Source organism: Colius striatus, chromosome 10 (genome assembly GCF_028858725.1).
Source record: "Colius striatus isolate bColStr4 chromosome 10, bColStr4.1.hap1, whole genome shotgun sequence".
NCBI lineage: Eukaryota > Metazoa > Chordata > Aves > Coliiformes > Coliidae > Colius > Colius striatus.
In genome coordinates, this window is record NC_084768.1 from 4,572,727 (window position 1) to 4,591,273 (window position 18,547).

Here is an 18,547-nt window from a genome sequence, read left to right on the forward strand (position 1 = left end):
CTGGGCTGGGCTGGGCTAGGCTAGGCTAGGCTAGGCTAGGCTATGCTATGCTATGCTATGCTATGCTATGCTATGCTATGCTATGATAGGCTGGACTGGGCTGGGCTGAGCTATGCTGGACTTTGTTGTGCTGGGCTGAGCTGGGCTGGGCTGGGCTGTGCTGTGCTGTGCTAGGCTGTGCTGGGCTGGGTTGGGCTGTACTGGGCTGTACTGTGCTAGGCTGGGCTGTGATGTGCTATGATAGGCTGGATTGGGCTGGGCTGTGCTATGATAGGCTGGGCTGTGCTGGGCTGACTGTGCTGGGCTGTGCTGTGCTGTGCTGTGCTGTGCTGTGCTGGGCTGGGCTGGGCTGGGCTGGGCTGTGATGTGCTATGATAGGCTGGACTGGGCTGTGCTGGGCTGGGCTGGGCTGGGCTGGGCTGGGCTGGGCTAGGCTAGGCTATGCTATGCTATGATAGGCTGGACTGGGCTGAGCTATGCTGGACTTTGTTGTGCTGTGCTGTGCTAGGCTGGGCTGGACTGTCCTGGGCTGTCCTGGGCTGGGCTGGGCTGGGCTATGATGGGCTTGGCTGGGCTATGATGGGCTCGGCTGGGCTGTGCTATGATGGGCTCGGCTGGGCTGTGCTAGGCTGCACTGGGCAGGGCTGGGCTGGGCTGTGCTGCACTGGGCAGGGCTGGACTATGCTGCACTGGGCAGGGATGTGCTAGGCTGGGATGGGCTGGGCTGTGCTAGGTTGTACTAGGCTGGGCTGTGCTAGGTTGTACTGGGCTGGGCTATGCTGGGCAGGGCTGACTATGCTGTGCTGGGCTGGGATGTGCTAGGCTGTGCTGTGCTGTACTGTGCTGGTCTTGGCTGTGCTAGGCAGTGCTAGGTTGGGCTGAGCTGGGCTGTGCTAGGCTGGGCTGTGGTATGATGGGCTGTGCTGGACTATGCTGGACTGGTCTGGGCTGTGCTGGGCAGGGCTGGACTATGCTGTGCTGTGCTGTGCTAGGCTGTACTGGGCTGTGCTAGACTGGGCTGGGCTGGGCTATGCTGGACTTTGTTGTGCTGGGCTGGGCTGTGGTTGGCTGGGTTGGGCTGGGCTGTGCTGGACTTTGTTGTGCAGTGCTGTGCAGTGCTAGGCTGGGCTGTTCTGGGCTGTTCTGGGCTGGGCTGGGCTGTGTTGTGCTGTTCTGGGCTGGGCTGGGCTTTGCTAGGCTGGGCTAGGCTTGGCTTTGCTGTGCTGTGCTGGGCTTTGCTGTGCTGGGCTTTGCTGGGCTGGGCTATGCTGGGCTGTGCTAGGCTGGGCTGGGCTGTGCTGGGCTGTGCTGTGCCCACACTTCCGCCCAGGAGAACCTGGGAAGCCATAAAAGCAGCAGCCGGTTAATTTATAACCCCTGTCTCTCCAATGAGATGGCTGCAGACCCACAGCACACACAAGGGAGCTGGGACTTGGCCACCTCAAAGCAGGAATCTCAGGAGCATGAATTCCAGTGTGCTCACAGTGACTCGTGGCCCCATAAATCGCCGGCGAGCCGCAGGACTCGGACTGTAAATACCTTTCCAGGCTACTTGCCAGTGGGTTTTGGAAAGGGTCCAGCACGCCCAAGCTTGCTGGTCTCGAGGAGCCTGTGGGTTGTGAGCTGCTGCTTCATGAGCCAAGTCTGGGTTATTATTCATTTGAAAGCCCCCAGGGATCCCTGGGTGCCAGTGGGCAGCTGGGGAGGCTGCTTTTGCCTTGGCACCCGGGGCTGCAGGTACTCCTGCCCTGCCCTCACACATTGTCTCAGCTTGTGCCCATGCAAGGTGGCTCACTGTGGTGGGGATGCTGCTCACACACCATCAGCAGCTCCTGCTGGGGTCAGGGAGATGCTACGTGTAAGACCTGAGCACAGGAGCAGCTGCCCCAGAGCTGGCAGCAGCCAGAGCTATTGGCTGTCACCCTTCCTGCTGCTCGAGAGAGAACAGATGTGCTTCCCCTGGTCCCATCTCTGTCATCTCACAGCCTTTTGTGCTCTGTTGCATTCTGGTTTTGGTGGTTTTTTAATGTAGTTTTGTTTTGTGTTGAAACTGAGATGACAGTCACAGACAAAAGGAGCCTTTTATGGTTCCTGTGTGGGGCCAGGGCTGGCGGTGAGCCTGCTGCTGCCCTGTGTCTCGTCTGTGCCGAGAGCCCCTTGGAAAGCCCATCCTGGTGTCACTGGGAGGCCGTGGGGCTGGGGCTGTGCTGTGGGGCTGAGGCTCTATTCTGCTTAAAATGTCTCTAAGCTGGGGGCTGAGGGCTGGTGGTGCCCTTCTGGTGCCCCAGACCCAGCTCTGCGTGCAGCATCACTGCGAGGGATGCGCCACGGCTCTGCCAGCGCCCTGACCCCACAGCCTCCCACTTATCGAGGCATCTGAGCTGCTGCTCTGAGCTGATAAGCAGGAAGGGGAAAACTCTAACTGAGCAAACCAACCCAGTTAAATGAAATGGTGGAGACCATTGCAAGGGAGAGCTGATGCTCAGCTGCTGCTGCCTGTACAAGCCCCCAGGCTGTGGCCAGTACGTGAAGGAGTTTCTGCTCTGTATTATTTGTTATCTACAAATGTCACGTGAAAGAAAATGAATAAATGAATTGAGATTTGCTACTCTTGCTGTCTAAACCTTATGTTTTAATTTAGAACATGTGGCACTGAGCAGGGGATCTCCTGGGTACCTGAGGATTTAGTTCTGAGCGTCGGGCCAGTTTGGGTGCCTGACACCTCCTCCTCACCAGCTCTATCTTGCTCTTTTGGGGAATGATTTGTTTTGGTCTGCTTGGCACAAGGAGCCCCCTTTTTTATGCTGAAGCACCCACAGAGGAAGGTGTTTGTGCTCCCTGCTGTTCCCCAGGAGTGGAAGATTTCAACCCCACGTCGCTGTTGCTCGAGGTCTGCTCACATTTGCACACTAATAGATGAAAATGAAGTGTTGGTGATTAGTGATGGCATTTCCCATTCTGCAGTGAAATGGTAGGATGAGAAAGATTAAATGAAGGTGCTTTTGCTGTTATTCGACACAGAGCACCCATCCCCAGGTTTCCATCAGCCTGTGACTGTTGACACCGACTCCTGCCCCAGCTGCTGGAGAGGTTTACACCATACGCAGGTTTCTGCACCCACCACAGGACTCTTCAGGAAGTCCTTTGTGAAGGGCTCGTTTTCTGGGAGAATCTGAAAGTACAGCCAAGAAAAGCTGTGCTTTTAAAGATGAGCTTCACTGTCTCTCTCTCCTTTGCCCGTTACCTTGTGGCCATCTCTCTGGGGTGCCCGTCCCCACCGCACAGCAACCGGTGTGAAGGGCCTGGGATCAGGCAGGGCCAACTGCACAGGGTCACTTGCTGTGTCTCCCTGAAGGCCATTGAACTTGGGAGGAACAGCTGGTGAGGTTTCCCTGGCTCGCTGGGGGAGCACACCCAGTGCTGTTGTGCTGGTGGGTTGGGTTCCAGCCCGTTAGTGGAGCTCTTCTGTATAAATCTGCTCTAGAAGCTCACGAGGTTTGTGACAAATTACACAAGGTGGGGGAAGAAATAAAAGTAAAATAATGTAAATATTGTACAAAGCTGTGTGAGAACCTTGGTGAGAGAGAGGGGCCGTGGGTGCTGGCTCAGGTGGGCTCTGCCACACGGGCTTGGCCAGAGCGCTGCAGGTGCTGAGCTGGGTCTGAGATCTGGGGTGCTGAGCCCCATCCTGGTGCTCCTCCCGGCGCTGGAAGGCGGGAAGGAGCCGGCTCTCACCGTGGGCAGCACCTGGCCCAGCCACAGCCAGAGGCACTGCCTGGGAGGCTGCAGATAACATCTCACCTACCCAGCCTGTCCAGACCTGCTGTATCCCATTGCAGGCGGTGCCTCTGCACAGCTCGCTTAACCATTTACTGGCAGGCCTGGTCCTGCAGAGAGCTCTCGGCTTTCAGACTGACCATTCTCCATCCTCTGCCCCTCTCTGCATCGGGCCCCTGCAGGAGGGTGGGTGAGCAGCCCCTGGCTCCATCCCGCTCAGCTCAGCGAGCTCAGTCCCACTGAGGCATTGTGTCCCACAGCAACCAACCAAACCGAGACCAGCTGCCCCCAGGAGCTTTTATTCTGACCAACACAAGACACAGGGACTTGGCACACAAACAAACCAGTTTTTAAGGCAAGCAATGATCTCGAAAATCGTTTTTCCATATCCTACAGTTGCCACAGAGTCTCTGTTGGGAGTACGACGTTAAAACCAGCACCAGCAACACTACCGGGGAGCATTTTCAACACATCACATGAAAGGTGTCTTCAAAGAAATGCAACAAAAATGCACCTTCCCACTCAAACAGGTGAATGGGAGGGCAAAGCTATCACTCACCCTTCAGCTCTTGGCATTTGCTTTGGAAAGTGCGTTCCCTCAGCTGTGGCCCTGTGGCAGCCCTGGCTGGCAAACAGTGCTTCAACTCCTTTTCTGTAAACAAATCACAAGCAGACAGTCTTTCCCATTTCCTGATATTTAAATTAGCTTCTTGGTATTGCTGCACCCAGAGATGGACAGAACTGCCTTTCCCCAAACACAGCAGTGTCCTTTCCCACTACACAAAGGCACGGCGTACCGGGATCCTTTTAACCAGCTGAAGTGAAGCTGCCCCTGACCCTTCAGCACAAGGAGCTCGTGTCCTGCTCCTCCCGAGTGTCCCTGAGCACGGGCCCCTTCCCACACTCAGGGCAGAGTCAGGCTGAGCTGTGCTCTGGGTTATGGTGTGCAGGGAAAGGCAGCAGCCTGACAAAGGGGCTGACACAGGGCACTGACCTGCTCTGTGCCCCTGCTGTGCTGACACAGGGCATCGACCCGCTCTGTGTCCCTGCTGTGCTGGCACAGAGGACCAACGCTCTCTGTGCCCCTGGGGTCCCAAGGAGCTGTGTGCTGACACAGGGCACTGACCCACTCCATGCCCCTGGGATCCTGAGGAGCTGTGTGGTAACACAGGGCACTGACCCACTCCATGCCCCTGGGATCCTGAGGAGCTGTGTGCTGACACAGGGCACTGACCCACTCCATGCCCCTGGGATCCTGAGGAGCTGTGTGGTAACACAGGGCACTGACCCACTCCATGCCCCTGGGATCCTGAGGAGCTGTGTGCTGACACAGGGCACTGACCCACTCCATGCCCCTGGGGTCCCGAGGAGCTGTGTGCTGACACAGGGCACTGACCCACTCCATGCCCCTGGGATCCTGAGGAGCTGTGTGGTAACACAGGGCACTGACCCACTCCATGCCCCTGGGATCCTGAGGAGCTGTGTGCTGACACAGGGCACTGACCCACTCCATGCCCCTGGGGTCCCGAGGAGCTGTGTGCTGACACAGGGCACTGACCTGTTCCATGCCCCTGGGGTCCCGAGGAGCTGTGTGCTGACACAGGGCACTGACCTGTTCCATGCCCCTGGGGTCCCGAGGAGCTGTGTGCTCTGTGAGTGTTGCTGCTCACACACGTCCTGGTGCAGAACGATTGTCCAATTGTTAAGGTCACTGTGACACATTTCACAAGCCACTGGGCTTGATTATTTGTTGTAAAAAGCTGCTGTGCAGAAACCGGGCGGTGCGAGCCCTCTGCACAGAGGAGCAGGCATCTGAGGCTCCAAAATAAATGCTACACAAAGGTAGGGATCCTGCAAGGCACTTTCCCAAAGAGAGGGAGTAACATTTTTCTCCCGATTGTTGCCCACAGTGCTGCTCAGTGCAGGAGGAGAGGCTGCCAGCTGGCAGGAAGCAGAACTAGAGCAGTGAGTAGCCAGTCTCCCTCTTTTGAGTAGTCCTGGGCTGCAGCACCAGCAGCATGGGCAGCAGGGCAAGGGAGGGGATTTTGCCCCTCTGCTCTGCTCTGGGGAGACCCCCCTGCACTGGTGCCTCCAGCTTTGGGCATCAACAGCAGAAGCACATAGAGCTGCTGGAGTGGGTCCAGAGGAGGACGTGAAGATGACCAGAGGGCTGTGACACCTCTCTCCTGTGGAGACAGGCTGAGAGAATTGGGGTTGTTCAGCCTGGGGAAGAGAAGGCTCCAGGGAGACCTAAGAGCAGCCTGCCAGTGTCTAACGGGGCAGACATGAAAGCTGGAGAGGGACTTTACAAGGCCCTAGAGTGACAGGAAAATGCATGATGGCTTCAAACTGAAAGAGAGGAGACTTGATGAGATATGAGGAAGAAGTTCTTCCCTTTGAGGGTGTTGAAGTCCTGGCACAGGCTGCCCAGAGAGGCTGTGGCTGCCCCATCCCTGGCAGTGTCCAAGGGCAGGCTGGACGGGGCTTGGAGCAGCCCATGGCAGGGGGTTGCAATGAGACAGTCTCTAAGGTCCCTCCCACCCAACCCAAACCTTTCTATGATTCTATGAAACAAACTTCAGCTGTGACACAAACGGATTAGAACTCAGTTTTCTAATAAAACCTCAAGTTACCTGGGAGTAAGGGCTGCTTAACACACACATTTCTACTCTATTTTGAACATTCCCAAAGCTGCCTTATCTCTCAAGTTGGTATTTCTTGGAGGAAAGAAAAGTTAAGCTATTTTGGGCTACTATTTTGGCCACTTGGCAGGACATTTTAGTAATGAAGAAGTTTTGAATGGCACCACCACTACTTAGAAATCATTTGATGTTGATTTGATTCCTGGACATGTGCATTTCCAAGTAAAACCACTCATGAAAATGGTATTTTTGGCTTTGTAAACCTTTGCCATTAATCTACAGGAAGAACATTTACTGTCTCCTACAACCTGTTTATCACTCTCCATCTGCTCAAAGTAGTTTTATAGTGTGCTTTGCAAACAGCAACACTTGTTATGCCTGGGTACTTCACAGGCTTCTATTTCTCACTTGTGCTATCTGTCCCAGTGCCACATGCTCCTCAGCAGATGAGCTTACTTCAGCATCCACACAGACTGAGCACTTGTCAGGGCAAATCCACGTGTCATGGGACTCGTGCTGGCTTCAGTCCCTGAAGAAGGATGATCTACCATCAGTGGTACAACATAACCTTTTCAGTTTCGTGCCACTGGAATCCAAATAAAGTCTCCTAGTTTTGTCTTCCTTCAATTCTTGTATTTTTTTGACCCCTTTTCTCCTTGTCCCTCCAGACAAAAAAAAGAGGAGAAAGGACTCTGTGAAGTAGATAATCTTAATACTAAAATATATCTAGGAGTGGGTCTCCAGTATTTTCATCTGTTGAACCTGTTCCCAATGTCCCCAATGGGAAAAGCATTTTTTTTCTACCTTAAAGCTAGAAAATTCCTTCCAAACTCTGTTTTAGGCACACGAAAGGTGATGTTCTGCACCTCAGCTCTGAATGGCAGTAACAGAAGGCAGAAACAAAGCCCACCCCCTCTTCTGCCCTGGAGAGTTTTTGGCACGTTGGACAACCAACTCTTTGGCATGATCAGTGCCCTCAGCTGCTTATGCAGACCACGGGTTACAGATGCCCCGATTCACAGTAAGATTTGAAACTACTCCTTGACAAAGGCAGTTTCCATGCAAATGGGTCCCTCACGCCGCTGTCCGTCGGATTTCCTCTGACAAGGTGATGGATCTCTCCTTCCACTCGTTGTTGGAGCACTTGGAGACGGCGTTGGCCGCTTGGCAGAACTTCTGGAGGAGGATCTTCCTGAGCAGCAGGTAAACCCAGGGATCCAGTATCTGGTTGAGCGAGGCCAAGCGCACGGCTGTCAGGAAGAAGTTGCACTCTTTGTGCAGTTCGGAGCTCTGGGCTTCACCGGAGAACCTCCTGCAGCGTTCGAACGACGTGTGGCTGAAGATCATCTTCAACATCGTTATCTAAGGGAAGGTCAGAGGCAAAAGAGAGATGTGCTGAGGGACTGTGACCTGTGGATCCCTGTACGCAAAGATCCCTAAAGACAAAGCCCTGGTCCTCCATCACCCAGTTCAAACTGTCATCAGAGCCAATAAGCACTGAGAGACCAGCTCAGCTTGTGCACGTGTGCACGATGTCGTGACCCCCTTCAGCTATCAGCCAGAATGATTTACAGAGCTCAGGCTAAAACATGCAGTACAGCCTCCTGCCCTGCTTCACACACAACAGAAAGCTAAAGCCTCCAGGTCCAGGATGGCCTTGGCTATTGCTGATCTGTGCAGTGAGACATCACTCATGGGAACTTCCACCTGTGTGAAACGTTTTACAGCATGAACGGTGTCTCTTGGGACCTTGTGGGGAACAGATTCCTAAATAGATCCCTCAGTTCCCTCTCAGGGGACATTACTGACTTTGCAAAATTGACTTAAAGGGCCTCACATTACCCTATTATCCCAATTACAAGAACAGCTGAATAGCTCACGATGAGTGGAGCTCTTCAAAATCATGTTACGAGCAGCAAACGTCAGGAAAAAGAATTTCAAGTGCAGAAACGACATTACTTTAAAGCTCAGATGTTCTATGCCTCTAAATTATAGAGTCTGATTTTAAAGGAAACTATTCTGCTTATAAACTGAGCCAAATCAAGAGAAAGGGTTAATAAAGGTGTTTGGGCTTGGAGTCAAGAAAACATCTTAAGTCAGGAGGAAAAAACCCTCTTTTTCTTGTCAAAAGCCACAGACTGCATTTCATGTTACGCTAATGTTCCTGCTTTCCCTGCTCAGCTCAGCTCCCCCAGCCAACAGAGGGATCCATTTAGGAACCTGTTCCCCACAACATCCCAACTGGTGCGACCAAGAGACACTGTTTGTGCTGTAAAACGTTTCACCCAGGTGGCAGTTTCTGCACCCGATATGCCCCGTACCTCACAGCACGGAGCAGCAAGCAAATCCACATGCAGCTGCATTTGGAGGGGGATTTAATACCATCAGGCATGGCAGCAACTTGTTTTACTAGCAGAGGACTGTGGGGGTCCTGCCATGGGTATTGCAGGCATGGCATATGTCAGGACACACACTGGTTTACTCAGAAAAGCCAAAGAAGAGGCAGCTTTGTTTAATAACTTCACATTGAAATCTGTAATTTAAGGTAATTTTATCGCTTCTGTTTCAAAGTATCAGCAAAGGTTACGTGTTGTTGGCACCCTACTGGCACCAGGGAGGATCCCTTTCTCTCCTGGGTTGCTACAAGGCCCACAGTCTTTAAAAGGTGGATAAACTGAAGGCTGCACTGTAACAACCCAATCAACTAAAGCAACACTTTGTATGTCCCTGTTTTCCAAGGGAGGACATGAACTTGCATTACAGCTACCAATGCCCCGAGCCTGGAAACACAACGAAACCTTCATTCTCTCGTTCCAGACCCCTGCCCTGGGCTGCTGCAGGCTGCCCACAAAACCTGAGCCTGAAGACCCCCAGCTTGGGGTCACCAGTGAGGTGCTCCAGCTGCAGAGCACCCGCTCTGTTATCAGGCTGCTGAGTATTCAGGGACAAACTGAAAGAAGCCTCTTCTTACTTGTTTTTACTTTAAAGCTGGTGAGAGAGTTCACCAGAGCTGGTGTTGTGATGCTCATGTACACTAATACCTTGCCATAGGAAACATGAATCACGGTTTGAAAGATGTCAGACTGAGCTCTCTGTGGTTTAGACAGTATCTGCTGTCTCAAGATTTCTCCTGAGCTTTCTGTACCAGCTACAGCTTCTTAAAAATATACCACTTCAGAGACTTTGAGTTGCTTCTCTGCAGGCAAGCTGCATTAGATTTTGTATTGCAATGTTTTTCCCCAGGAAAACACCAGTATCAGAAGGTCTGGGCAAGCTCTTGCTCTGCAACTTGCCCCCAAATGCTGTGTGTATCAGCTATGTAACAGGGAAAATGCCTGTGCTCCTGCAGCACTGGGATGCCCTGGGCAGCTCTTGGGGCAAGGGGAAAGGTGTGTGTGATGGGTACCTGTGCATGGTGATGGGTACCTGTGTGTGTGATGGGTACCTGTGTGTGATGGGTACCTGTGTGTGATGGGTACCTGTGTGTGTTGATGGGTACCTGTGTGTGTGATGGGTACCTGTGTGTGTTGATGGGTATCTGTGTGTGTGATGGGTACCTGTGTGTGTGATGGGTACCTGTGTGTGATGGGTACCTCTGTGTGTGATGGGTAACTCTGTGTGATGGGTAACTCTGTGTGATGGGTACCTGTGTGTGGTGCTGGGTACCTGTGTGTGTGATGGGTACCTGTGTGTGATGGGTACCTGTGTGTGGTGCTGGGTACCTGTGTGTGTGATGGGTACCTGTGTGTGGTGCTGGGTACCTGTGTGTGTGATGGGTACCTGTGTGTGGTGCTGGGTACCTGTGTGTGTGATGGGTACCTGTGTGTGATGGGTACTTGTGTGTGGTGCTGGGTACCTGTGTGTGTGATGGGTACCTGTGTGTGGTGATGGGTACCTGTGTGTGTGATGGGTACCTGTGTGTGGTGATGGGTACCTGTGTGTGTGATGGGTACCTGTGTGTGATGGGTACCTGTGTGTGGTGATGGGTACCTGTGTGTGATGGGTACCTGTGTGTGTGATGGGTACCTGTGTGTGTGATGGGTACCTGTGTGTGGTGATGGGTACCTGTGTGTGATGGGTACCTGTGTGTGTGATGGGTACCTGTGTGTGGTGATGGGTAACTCTGTGTGATGGGTACCTGTGTGTGATGGGTACCTGTGTGTGGTGATGGGTACCTGTGTGTGATGGGTACCTGTGTGTGTGATGGGTACCTGTGTGTGGTGATGGGTACCTGTGTGTGATGGGTACCTGTGTGTGTGATGGGTACCTGTGTGTGGTGATGGGTACCTGTGTGTGTGATGGGTACCTGTGTGTGGTGATGGGTACCTGTGTGTGTGATGGGTACCTGTGTGTGATGGGTACCTGTGTGTGGTGATGGGTACCTGTGTGTGATGGGTACCTGTGTGTGTGATGGGTACCTGTGTGTGGTGATGGGTACCTGTGTGTGGTGCTGGGTACCTGTGTGTGTGATGGGTACCTGTGTGTGGTGATGGGTACCTGTGTGTGATGGGTACCTGTGTGTGTGATGGTACCTGTGTGTGTGATGGGTACCTGTGTGTGTGATGGTACCTGTGTGTGGTGATGGGTACCTATGTGTGTGATGGTACCTGTGTGTGTGATGGGTACTTGTGATACCACTCTGCACAGTAGCTCCAACACACACCCCACCGCTGTCTTTGCCCCGATCAGTGCCACCACACACCAAAGAAACCAGCAGCCTGTCCTGGGAACACAGGGCACAGCCTGAGGGACAGGACCTGCAGTCTGTTACTCGCAGCTCTGTCCAGCTTCTTGACTTCACCCTTTCCAGCGGCACATGCTGGTGGGTCCCCGCTGAGGCTTTCCCACACAAGCCTGTCTTCAGAGTTCAGTATCACCCAGAAAGGTCACATCTGGCCTGCTGCTGCCCCAGAAACTGGGACAGATGGAACAAGAGCTCAGGACCAGGAGCACAGGCTACGGGGGAGGATTTTTCCATTCAAAGGCATATTCTGGGTGCCAGATCAATAACCACGTGTTGACCTTGGAAAGACTTTGATGAGTCCGGAAGGCAGCGCAGCTCGGACAGCAAAGCAGAATTGTTTGTGCTTCTTTAAATAGAAGCACTTTGAGGAGTCCATCTACTCCATTTAATTTAAATGGAAATGAAAACAAGTAACCACTGACAGAGCTTTTCAAAAAACCCAGCAGAGCTCTTTAAAAACATGGATGGATTCAGATCCAGATCCAGACCACATGAAGCAGCCACAGGCCCGCAGCCCTACCACTTCCTCTGTGTGGGAGACTGTCCCTCTCACTGCTGGGACCACACTGCCCGTGGCATCCACCTCCTGCACACACCCCCGAGCCCATTGCCACAGAGGGCAGCAGCCCCACGGACCCACGCTGTGCCCCCCTGGCAGCCCGTGGAAACCACGCTGCATCCGCCATTCACAGCACCAGGATCCCTGCTGGAACTCCTCTCTGCCAGATCAGCTCTTCCTTTGGGATCTCTGCAGTGGCCCTTGTTTTGCAGACCCCGCTGTCTTGCTCTTTTGTTGGTAAGTCCACAGAGCTACAAAAATATCAGGCTAATAAAAGCCTTTTCCCAAGCATGGAGCCACTGCTTATTTTTGTATTTATTACATAATATTCTGTTACTGGAATATCTGTTGCAGCAATAATTGCTTTACTAGAAATTTTGTTTGATAGCCTTAGAGGTTATTAATGATGGTCTGTTCTGATCTTCTAAATGAATTAACAGAAAGGCTGCAGAAGGTAGAGAAGCAACATCAGGTGGAATAAAGTCAATGCACCTACACAATTTATGCCCATAAGAACAACTATGGCTGAAAATGCATTTAGTAATATGGCTGGTAACTGTATTTATCCAACCAGAGTAGATAAAACCTTACTGTTATCACTGAACGCAGTCTCGTAACAACATTAAACCTCTGCTGCTCTGGTTTTCAGACTCACAGCCAAAGACAAGATGTGGTTTGTGAGATACCTTTACTATGCTTTGAATAAAGCTGGGCTGGGGTACACCAGAACTTTTCAGGGTTGTTTCACAGGCTCCTGCTATTAACCATCCCTGTGATACACCACCACCAGCTTAACTGTACCTGGGAAGCCTGTGTTACCTCAAGGACTCTCAGGCAACTTACTGTTACATTGCAAAGAGTATGAGACGGACTTCCACTGCAGTTAGGAGACAATAAAACCCCACAAAACCCCCAAACAACAACAAAACAAGTTTCCCAAAGATATTCTTCCAGTTTTACAAGCCCTGTTGGAAATTGCTGCTATCTGCAGTAAAAGATGGAGGATAAAACAGTTGATGTGCTTAAAGGTGCATCTATTGCAGCCAAGCAAGAGCTGAGCAGCTCCTTTGGAATGTGGGGTAAGAATCTGAGGGGAAATTCCTGGTCCCAGGCTGCAAAATCTTTCCTGAGATAGCTTCCAAAAAACCAAACATGCTTTCTATGCATCACGAAGACAGGTGGACTTGTCCTCTTATTCTGCTTCTCCCCTCCCAGTAGCCCTAATGCTGCTACAGGCATTCTCTCACACATAAAGCAGTGAGCTGTAGGAGCTAAGTCTGGCCAACTAGCCTACAGAGGGGCATGTCTGGCATCAGCAGCACCTTAAGCTTGCCTCACCTCCCCACTGTAGTTGCTAACTGGAGAAGGCTGAGGACTTTCATAAGAACGTGTTTGCAGAGGGACACTACCGGAGGGAACTGCGACAAGGGCCCATTGAAGTCAAGCAGGATTCCAGCAAAGGCCATCTCATTTGTACCACGTGGCTGTGACCTTACTCCAGACACACACAGCAAAAGTCAGGCTTGTGGCCCAACAGCCAGCACGCTGGGGCAGGTTTGGAAGAGGTGGCTATCTCAGCCTCAGATGGAAGCAGAGTGGTGGGAAGGGAGCCATCTGTTTTCCTGGCAGGGCAGTGAGATCCCTGTCTTTTTGCCTCTCCAAGCGAAGGTGCTTTCCATAACTACATTCTGCACAGTTAAATTAATAAAACCCATTATCTTTTCAACAAAAAATCCTGTAAAGAGCATGGATTTCATTTCTGCCTGGCAGGAGGGTTAAGGAGGAGTAGTATTTTAACAGGAAAAGCAGCAGAATACCTGAGCATTTTGGCTTTAAAAAGCCTCAAAACAACTCCTAGTGAAGAACTTTGTAGCCTGGAGCTCTAAAAGAACGACTAGGGGAACTGTAGTTTGTGCTGCACTGGTGTTTCAGTGCAATCAAGGAATAGCTTCCTCTGTTTCACCTCTGACTCATTTCAACCTGCTGTCACTTTAGTTCAATGGTTGTGTTCCACAGCTGAGCGCCAAAATAAACAGAAGATGAGCGTGACCTGGAAAGTACTTCTGATAAAGCGATATCATACTGAAATGGAGCGTTTTCCTGGGCTCTCCATGCTGAACTCAAGCAAGATCCTGAGTACACAGCAGAGAGGCACTGCCTGCTTTTACATAGGCACTTCCTCTCTTGTGCCAATCCCAGCACAACCCAAGAGGCGGCAGGACACTTTGTCACATCTGATTTTGTCATTTTCACCAACAGATCAAGTCTGAAATACTGTCTGTGTAAAAAAGCATGGCTTACCTTGTGGTAAGAGTTGTCAGAATCCATTAGTTTTCAGTTATAAAACTCGGATTTCTTTTTCAAACAACCCAAACCCCTCCTTCCAACAACCCCTGGGTTCCTGTCTCAACTACTCTGCTTGCGACTGCTCAACAATGCAGCTGCAGGTTGAAGGAGTTGTACAACTTGGCTGCCACTGAAAATGCATTCACGTTACTCCACGGTCGCTTTTCAGCTTTCAAAGTATAAATTAAGAATAAGAGGCCAGACCCGTGGAAGTACCCATATAAAAACGCTTCCCTAGTCACGACTTCATCTCGAGAATACAAACACTGAAGAATAAGCTGGACCAGAGAAGTCCTGCAGAGCTCCACAGGGCAAGTTCTATGATTCCAGGGTTGCTGCTGCACAGGGAGGTGACCTGTTTCCTGCCCAGTCAGGGTGACAGCAGTGTCACCCACTGGGGCAGCAGTGCTCTGGGTGATTGTAAAGGGCACCTGAAGCGTGCCTAACCAGCAGCTTTTCAACTGGCCTTGCCTCTGGCTTGGAGCGCCGGGCTCCTGGCCAAGCGCTTGGTTCACCTGCCACAGCCACAGCTCCCGTCAGCCCTGCTGTCTCTGAGCAGCTGCCCCAGGTTTCAGGAGGTGCCAGCGTTGTTTACAACAGGCTGCCTGACCGGGCTCTGCTCCATTAACTCGTCCCATTAACACTTCCCACGGCTCCATTCAGTGGAGCAGGGGCAGCTTGATCCCTTTGATTTCCAACAGCTACATCTGCAAGAATCACAGAATGGTGGGGGTTGGAAGGGACCTTTAGAGATCATCCAGCCCAACCCCCCTGCCAGAGCAGGTCCCACCTAGATCAGATCACAGATCTGAATGCCACGGGAAGCAAACCACCAAGAGGAGTCCCTACATCTTCACTGATTTTCCTGAGTACACAGGTTCTGAAGGACAAGAAAGTGTCCCTCACCTTAGGGACTTTCTCTGGCTGCTCCAGGGCTGCTTAAACCCTCAGTGCCGTGGGTCCCTGCCCCAGGGAGCAGCAGTGGTCCTGCCGCCTTGGCTGCAGAGCAGGGCAGAGCCCATGTCCCCACAGGGAGACTGCAAACGCAAGGGCTGAGAGGCAAACACACCTCCTTCTTTTAACAAACACCCTTCCTTTTCCCATCTACTTAATTACAGACAAGCACGTAACAGTTAACTTGTGTAAAAAAAGAGCTCCTACCCCCCCCTCCACACAGGCAGGGTGTGCCACAACGATGTTAGCCACGGTGCCTGGGACTGCAGAGGCAGAAATGATGCCAGGGCAGGCTCTTGGTTCAGCCTATCCAGTCTAATAACCTTCCTTGGGGTTTGAGGAGCAGGACAGAATTCTTTGCTCTCAAGTTCTCACCAGATCTTCAGCGTGGATTCATATTTTGCTTTCGTCACAGGCTGTTACTGAGCATTAGAAAGTTATCCTGCAGCCCCTGACTTACGTTGGGGCAGGGTGATTTTGGAGATTTGATGGCATTCTGATTACTCTACATGGATAACTTCACTAAGTTAAATGAATCTGGTTGCCATTTTACCTCATGCCCATCAGCCGTTAGCTGTGTCAGCCACTCCTCTTGTCACAGCCCCGCTCACCAGAGCTCAAGTTCATTGTGCATGAGAAGAAAAAACTTTCTCCAGCCATACAGCACCTTTAACATAACTTCAAAATTACCACAGCTAGCTTCAGCCCTTTCCTGCTCACGGACCCACACACAAATTATCTGAAAGTCGTACTGTCCTCTGACAGCAGAACAAGCTGTCCTGAAAAGGATGGAGAACCAGCCTCCCTTGTCCCACATGGCAGAAAGAGATATGGATTTGGCCTTCTCCACTCCTAAATCATGAGGAGTGCCCAGTTTGACACGAAAAAGCCTAAGTGAAATGTCACAAAATAGTGGAAATGCACACAAGGGTCCTGTAGAAAAAAAACCACAAGAGCAAAACAACAGCAACAAAAACCCCAGAAACAAAAAGCCCAGAGTCTAAATAAGACACAGTGAGCAAGCTGCCGGAAACCAGAAGGCACAGACGAAGTTCTGAGCCATACCTTTTGTCATAAAGCACTCAAGTGAGTTTTGCTAAAAGGTGGCAGCAAATAAAGAATGCCAAATAGCTCATGGTCATGAGCACAGCGCTCCATCACAGTATGGTCTCGATAAACTTCCTTACAGGTTCCTCCAAATGAGGAACAAGCAGGTTGTGGTTCCCCTGGTCCCATGCCCTTCAGAGCCCCGAGATGCCACGGAGCAGGCAAGGGGAGCTGGGCAGGAGCACTGCCTGCCCTGCCGCTCCCCCTCCCCTCTCAATCTGCCCTTGTCTGCCTGTGGCTCTGTGCCACCAGTGCCCAGTGTCCTGTGCCCAGACCCACGATCTCCTCATGTTCTGCCTCTCAAGACCCTTTTTTTGCTCAAAGTCCCTTCTTTTGACTCAGTTTCCTTCGTCCTATTTTTCAAAATATGCTGTACTTTGGCTGTCATCTTGGACCTCTCCCAGCTTCTCTCACACCAGCTTTCCATGCCTGACTTCGCTCAGGCTGTCCCTGTGCCCTCTTTCTCTTCTTAGACACCATTCACAGCCATACTGGCAACAAGGAACCTGCACGGCCAGTGCCCCCCACCCTGGCTCCCAGGACCACGGTGCCTCCTGCCCTCAGGGGCTGGCCCGCAGCAAGGTGACCTACCAGCAGTGGTGACCAGCAGGCTGAGAGGACACACATGATCCCCAGGAGCTGGATCAGAGTCTCCATGGCGATTCGTCCCCACTGCTTGCTGGAGCGCGAGGCAGTCGCTTTGGTCCGACAACGAGACACCAAGGCCTCGATGGTGGCCAGGTTGCAGGCCACCGTCACCACGAGGGACAGGAGCCCCAGGACGGCGAAGGTGGAGGCGAAGATGAGGCTTCCTGTGAGCTGGCTGTCGCTGGTGCTGATGAAGCACCATGTGCCAGGCCACTGCAGCGTGTACTGGCCCAGGCCGGTGATGGGCAGGAGGGCGAAGGCGAACACAGCCAGCCAGATGCCGAGCAGCACAGTCTTGGTCACCCGCGTCTTCATGTGGCTGGCGTACCAGTGCGGCGCCCGGATGGCCAGCGTCCGCTCCACGGCCATGGCGCTGGCGATGAAGAGAGGGCAGAGGCCAAAGACGGTCATGCTGAAGCCGAAGAAGGCGCAGAGGTGGCCAGAAGGGTCGACGGCGTCCCAGGCGCGGTCGGCCAGGTAGACGGAGATGACGATGGGGCTGGTGAGCAGCTGTCCCAGCAGGTCGGTGAGCGCCAGGGAGCCGATGCACAGCAGGAAGGATCGCTTCCGACGGCTCTCCTTGGCCCGGTAGCTGCGCGACACCAGCAGCATGGCCAGGGCATTGCCCACGATGCCCGTGACCATCATGGTCAGCGGGAACGCCACCGAGACGGCGCCGCAGCCCTCTGCCGCCCGCCCCGTCGCGTTGCCCCGCTGCCGCATGGCGCCGGGCTCGGTGCCGTTGGGGTCGCCCTGGCACTGCGGCCAGCGGCTCATCGCGGCGGGCTACTGCGGCGGCGGGGCGCACAGGGGCCGGCCCATGGCTGCCCGCACCTCCCCGCCGAGCCGAGCCGAGCCGAAGCCAAGCGGCGGTGCCGGCCGGAGCGCGGCCGTTATAAGGCGGGGGCGGGCAGGGGCCGGTCGTTCCCGCCCTGAGGGGCCGGCAGAGGCGGCCCGGCCCTCCCGCCCGCCGCCGAGCCGCTCCGGGCGCGGGACGGGCTCCGCCAGGCCGCCGCCGGGCTGCCGGCGCCAGAGCGGCTCCCGCGGCCCTGGAGCTTTCCAGTCAGTAACGGGCCCGATGAAGCGGGCCGGGGGCACCTGCTGGAGAGCGGCGCCAGGAGAGGAACCTGGGAGTTCCTGTGGGCAGCAAACGAACCACGAGCAGCAACGTACCCTCATGGCGGAGGCCAATGGCATCCTCGGGGGTATCAAGCAGAGTGTGGGCAGCATGTCGGCTGAGGTTGTCTTCCCTCTGCTTTGCCCTAGAGAGGTCTCACCTGGAGTCCTGTGTCCAGTGCTGCGCTGCCCAGCTCAAGAGAGACAGGGAACTGCTGGAGAGAGGCCAGTGCAGGGCCACCAAGAGCTGAGGGGGTGGAACACGTGTGTGAGGAAAGGCTGTGGGCCCTGGGGCTGTTCAGCCTGGAGAAGGCTGAGGGAGGAGGGAAATCTCATCAATACTGCTCAATCCCTAACAGGTGGGTGTCCAGAGGATGGAGCCAGTCTTTTTTCTTTAACACTCATTGACAGGACACCGGCACAAGCTGTAACACAGGACGCTCAGAACATGAGGAGAAACTCCTTTGTTGCTGAGGTGAGGGAGCCCTGGGTGAGGAGGCTCCTCCTTGGGAGCTTTCCAAACCCACCTGGACATGGTCCTGTGCCCCTACATTGAGGGGGATACCTAGTATAGCAAGTACTTTATCTCCAGCTCCTCACCAGAGTTGCCTGTATCAGGCAGCAGCGTACAGGAGTTAGTGACACGGTGTGGAA

The 18,547-nt window shown here is 53.2% G+C and overlaps 1 protein-coding gene across 1 annotated transcript; it reads right to left on the bottom strand.

The window, feature by feature from the left end:
• Positions 1-6,366: 6,366 nt before the first annotated feature.
• PTGER3 (prostaglandin E receptor 3) lies at positions 6,367-17,554 on the bottom strand. The gene is made up of 2 exons (XM_062003917.1): positions 16,721-17,554; positions 6,367-7,781 (listed from the first exon to the last, which is right to left on the bottom strand). The coding sequence occupies exons 1-2, from the start codon at positions 17,552-17,554 to the stop codon at positions 7,494-7,496; spliced, it is 1,122 nt and encodes a 373-aa protein (XP_061859901.1). The 3' UTR covers positions 6,367-7,493.
• Between the last annotated feature and the right edge of the window lie 993 nt (positions 17,555-18,547).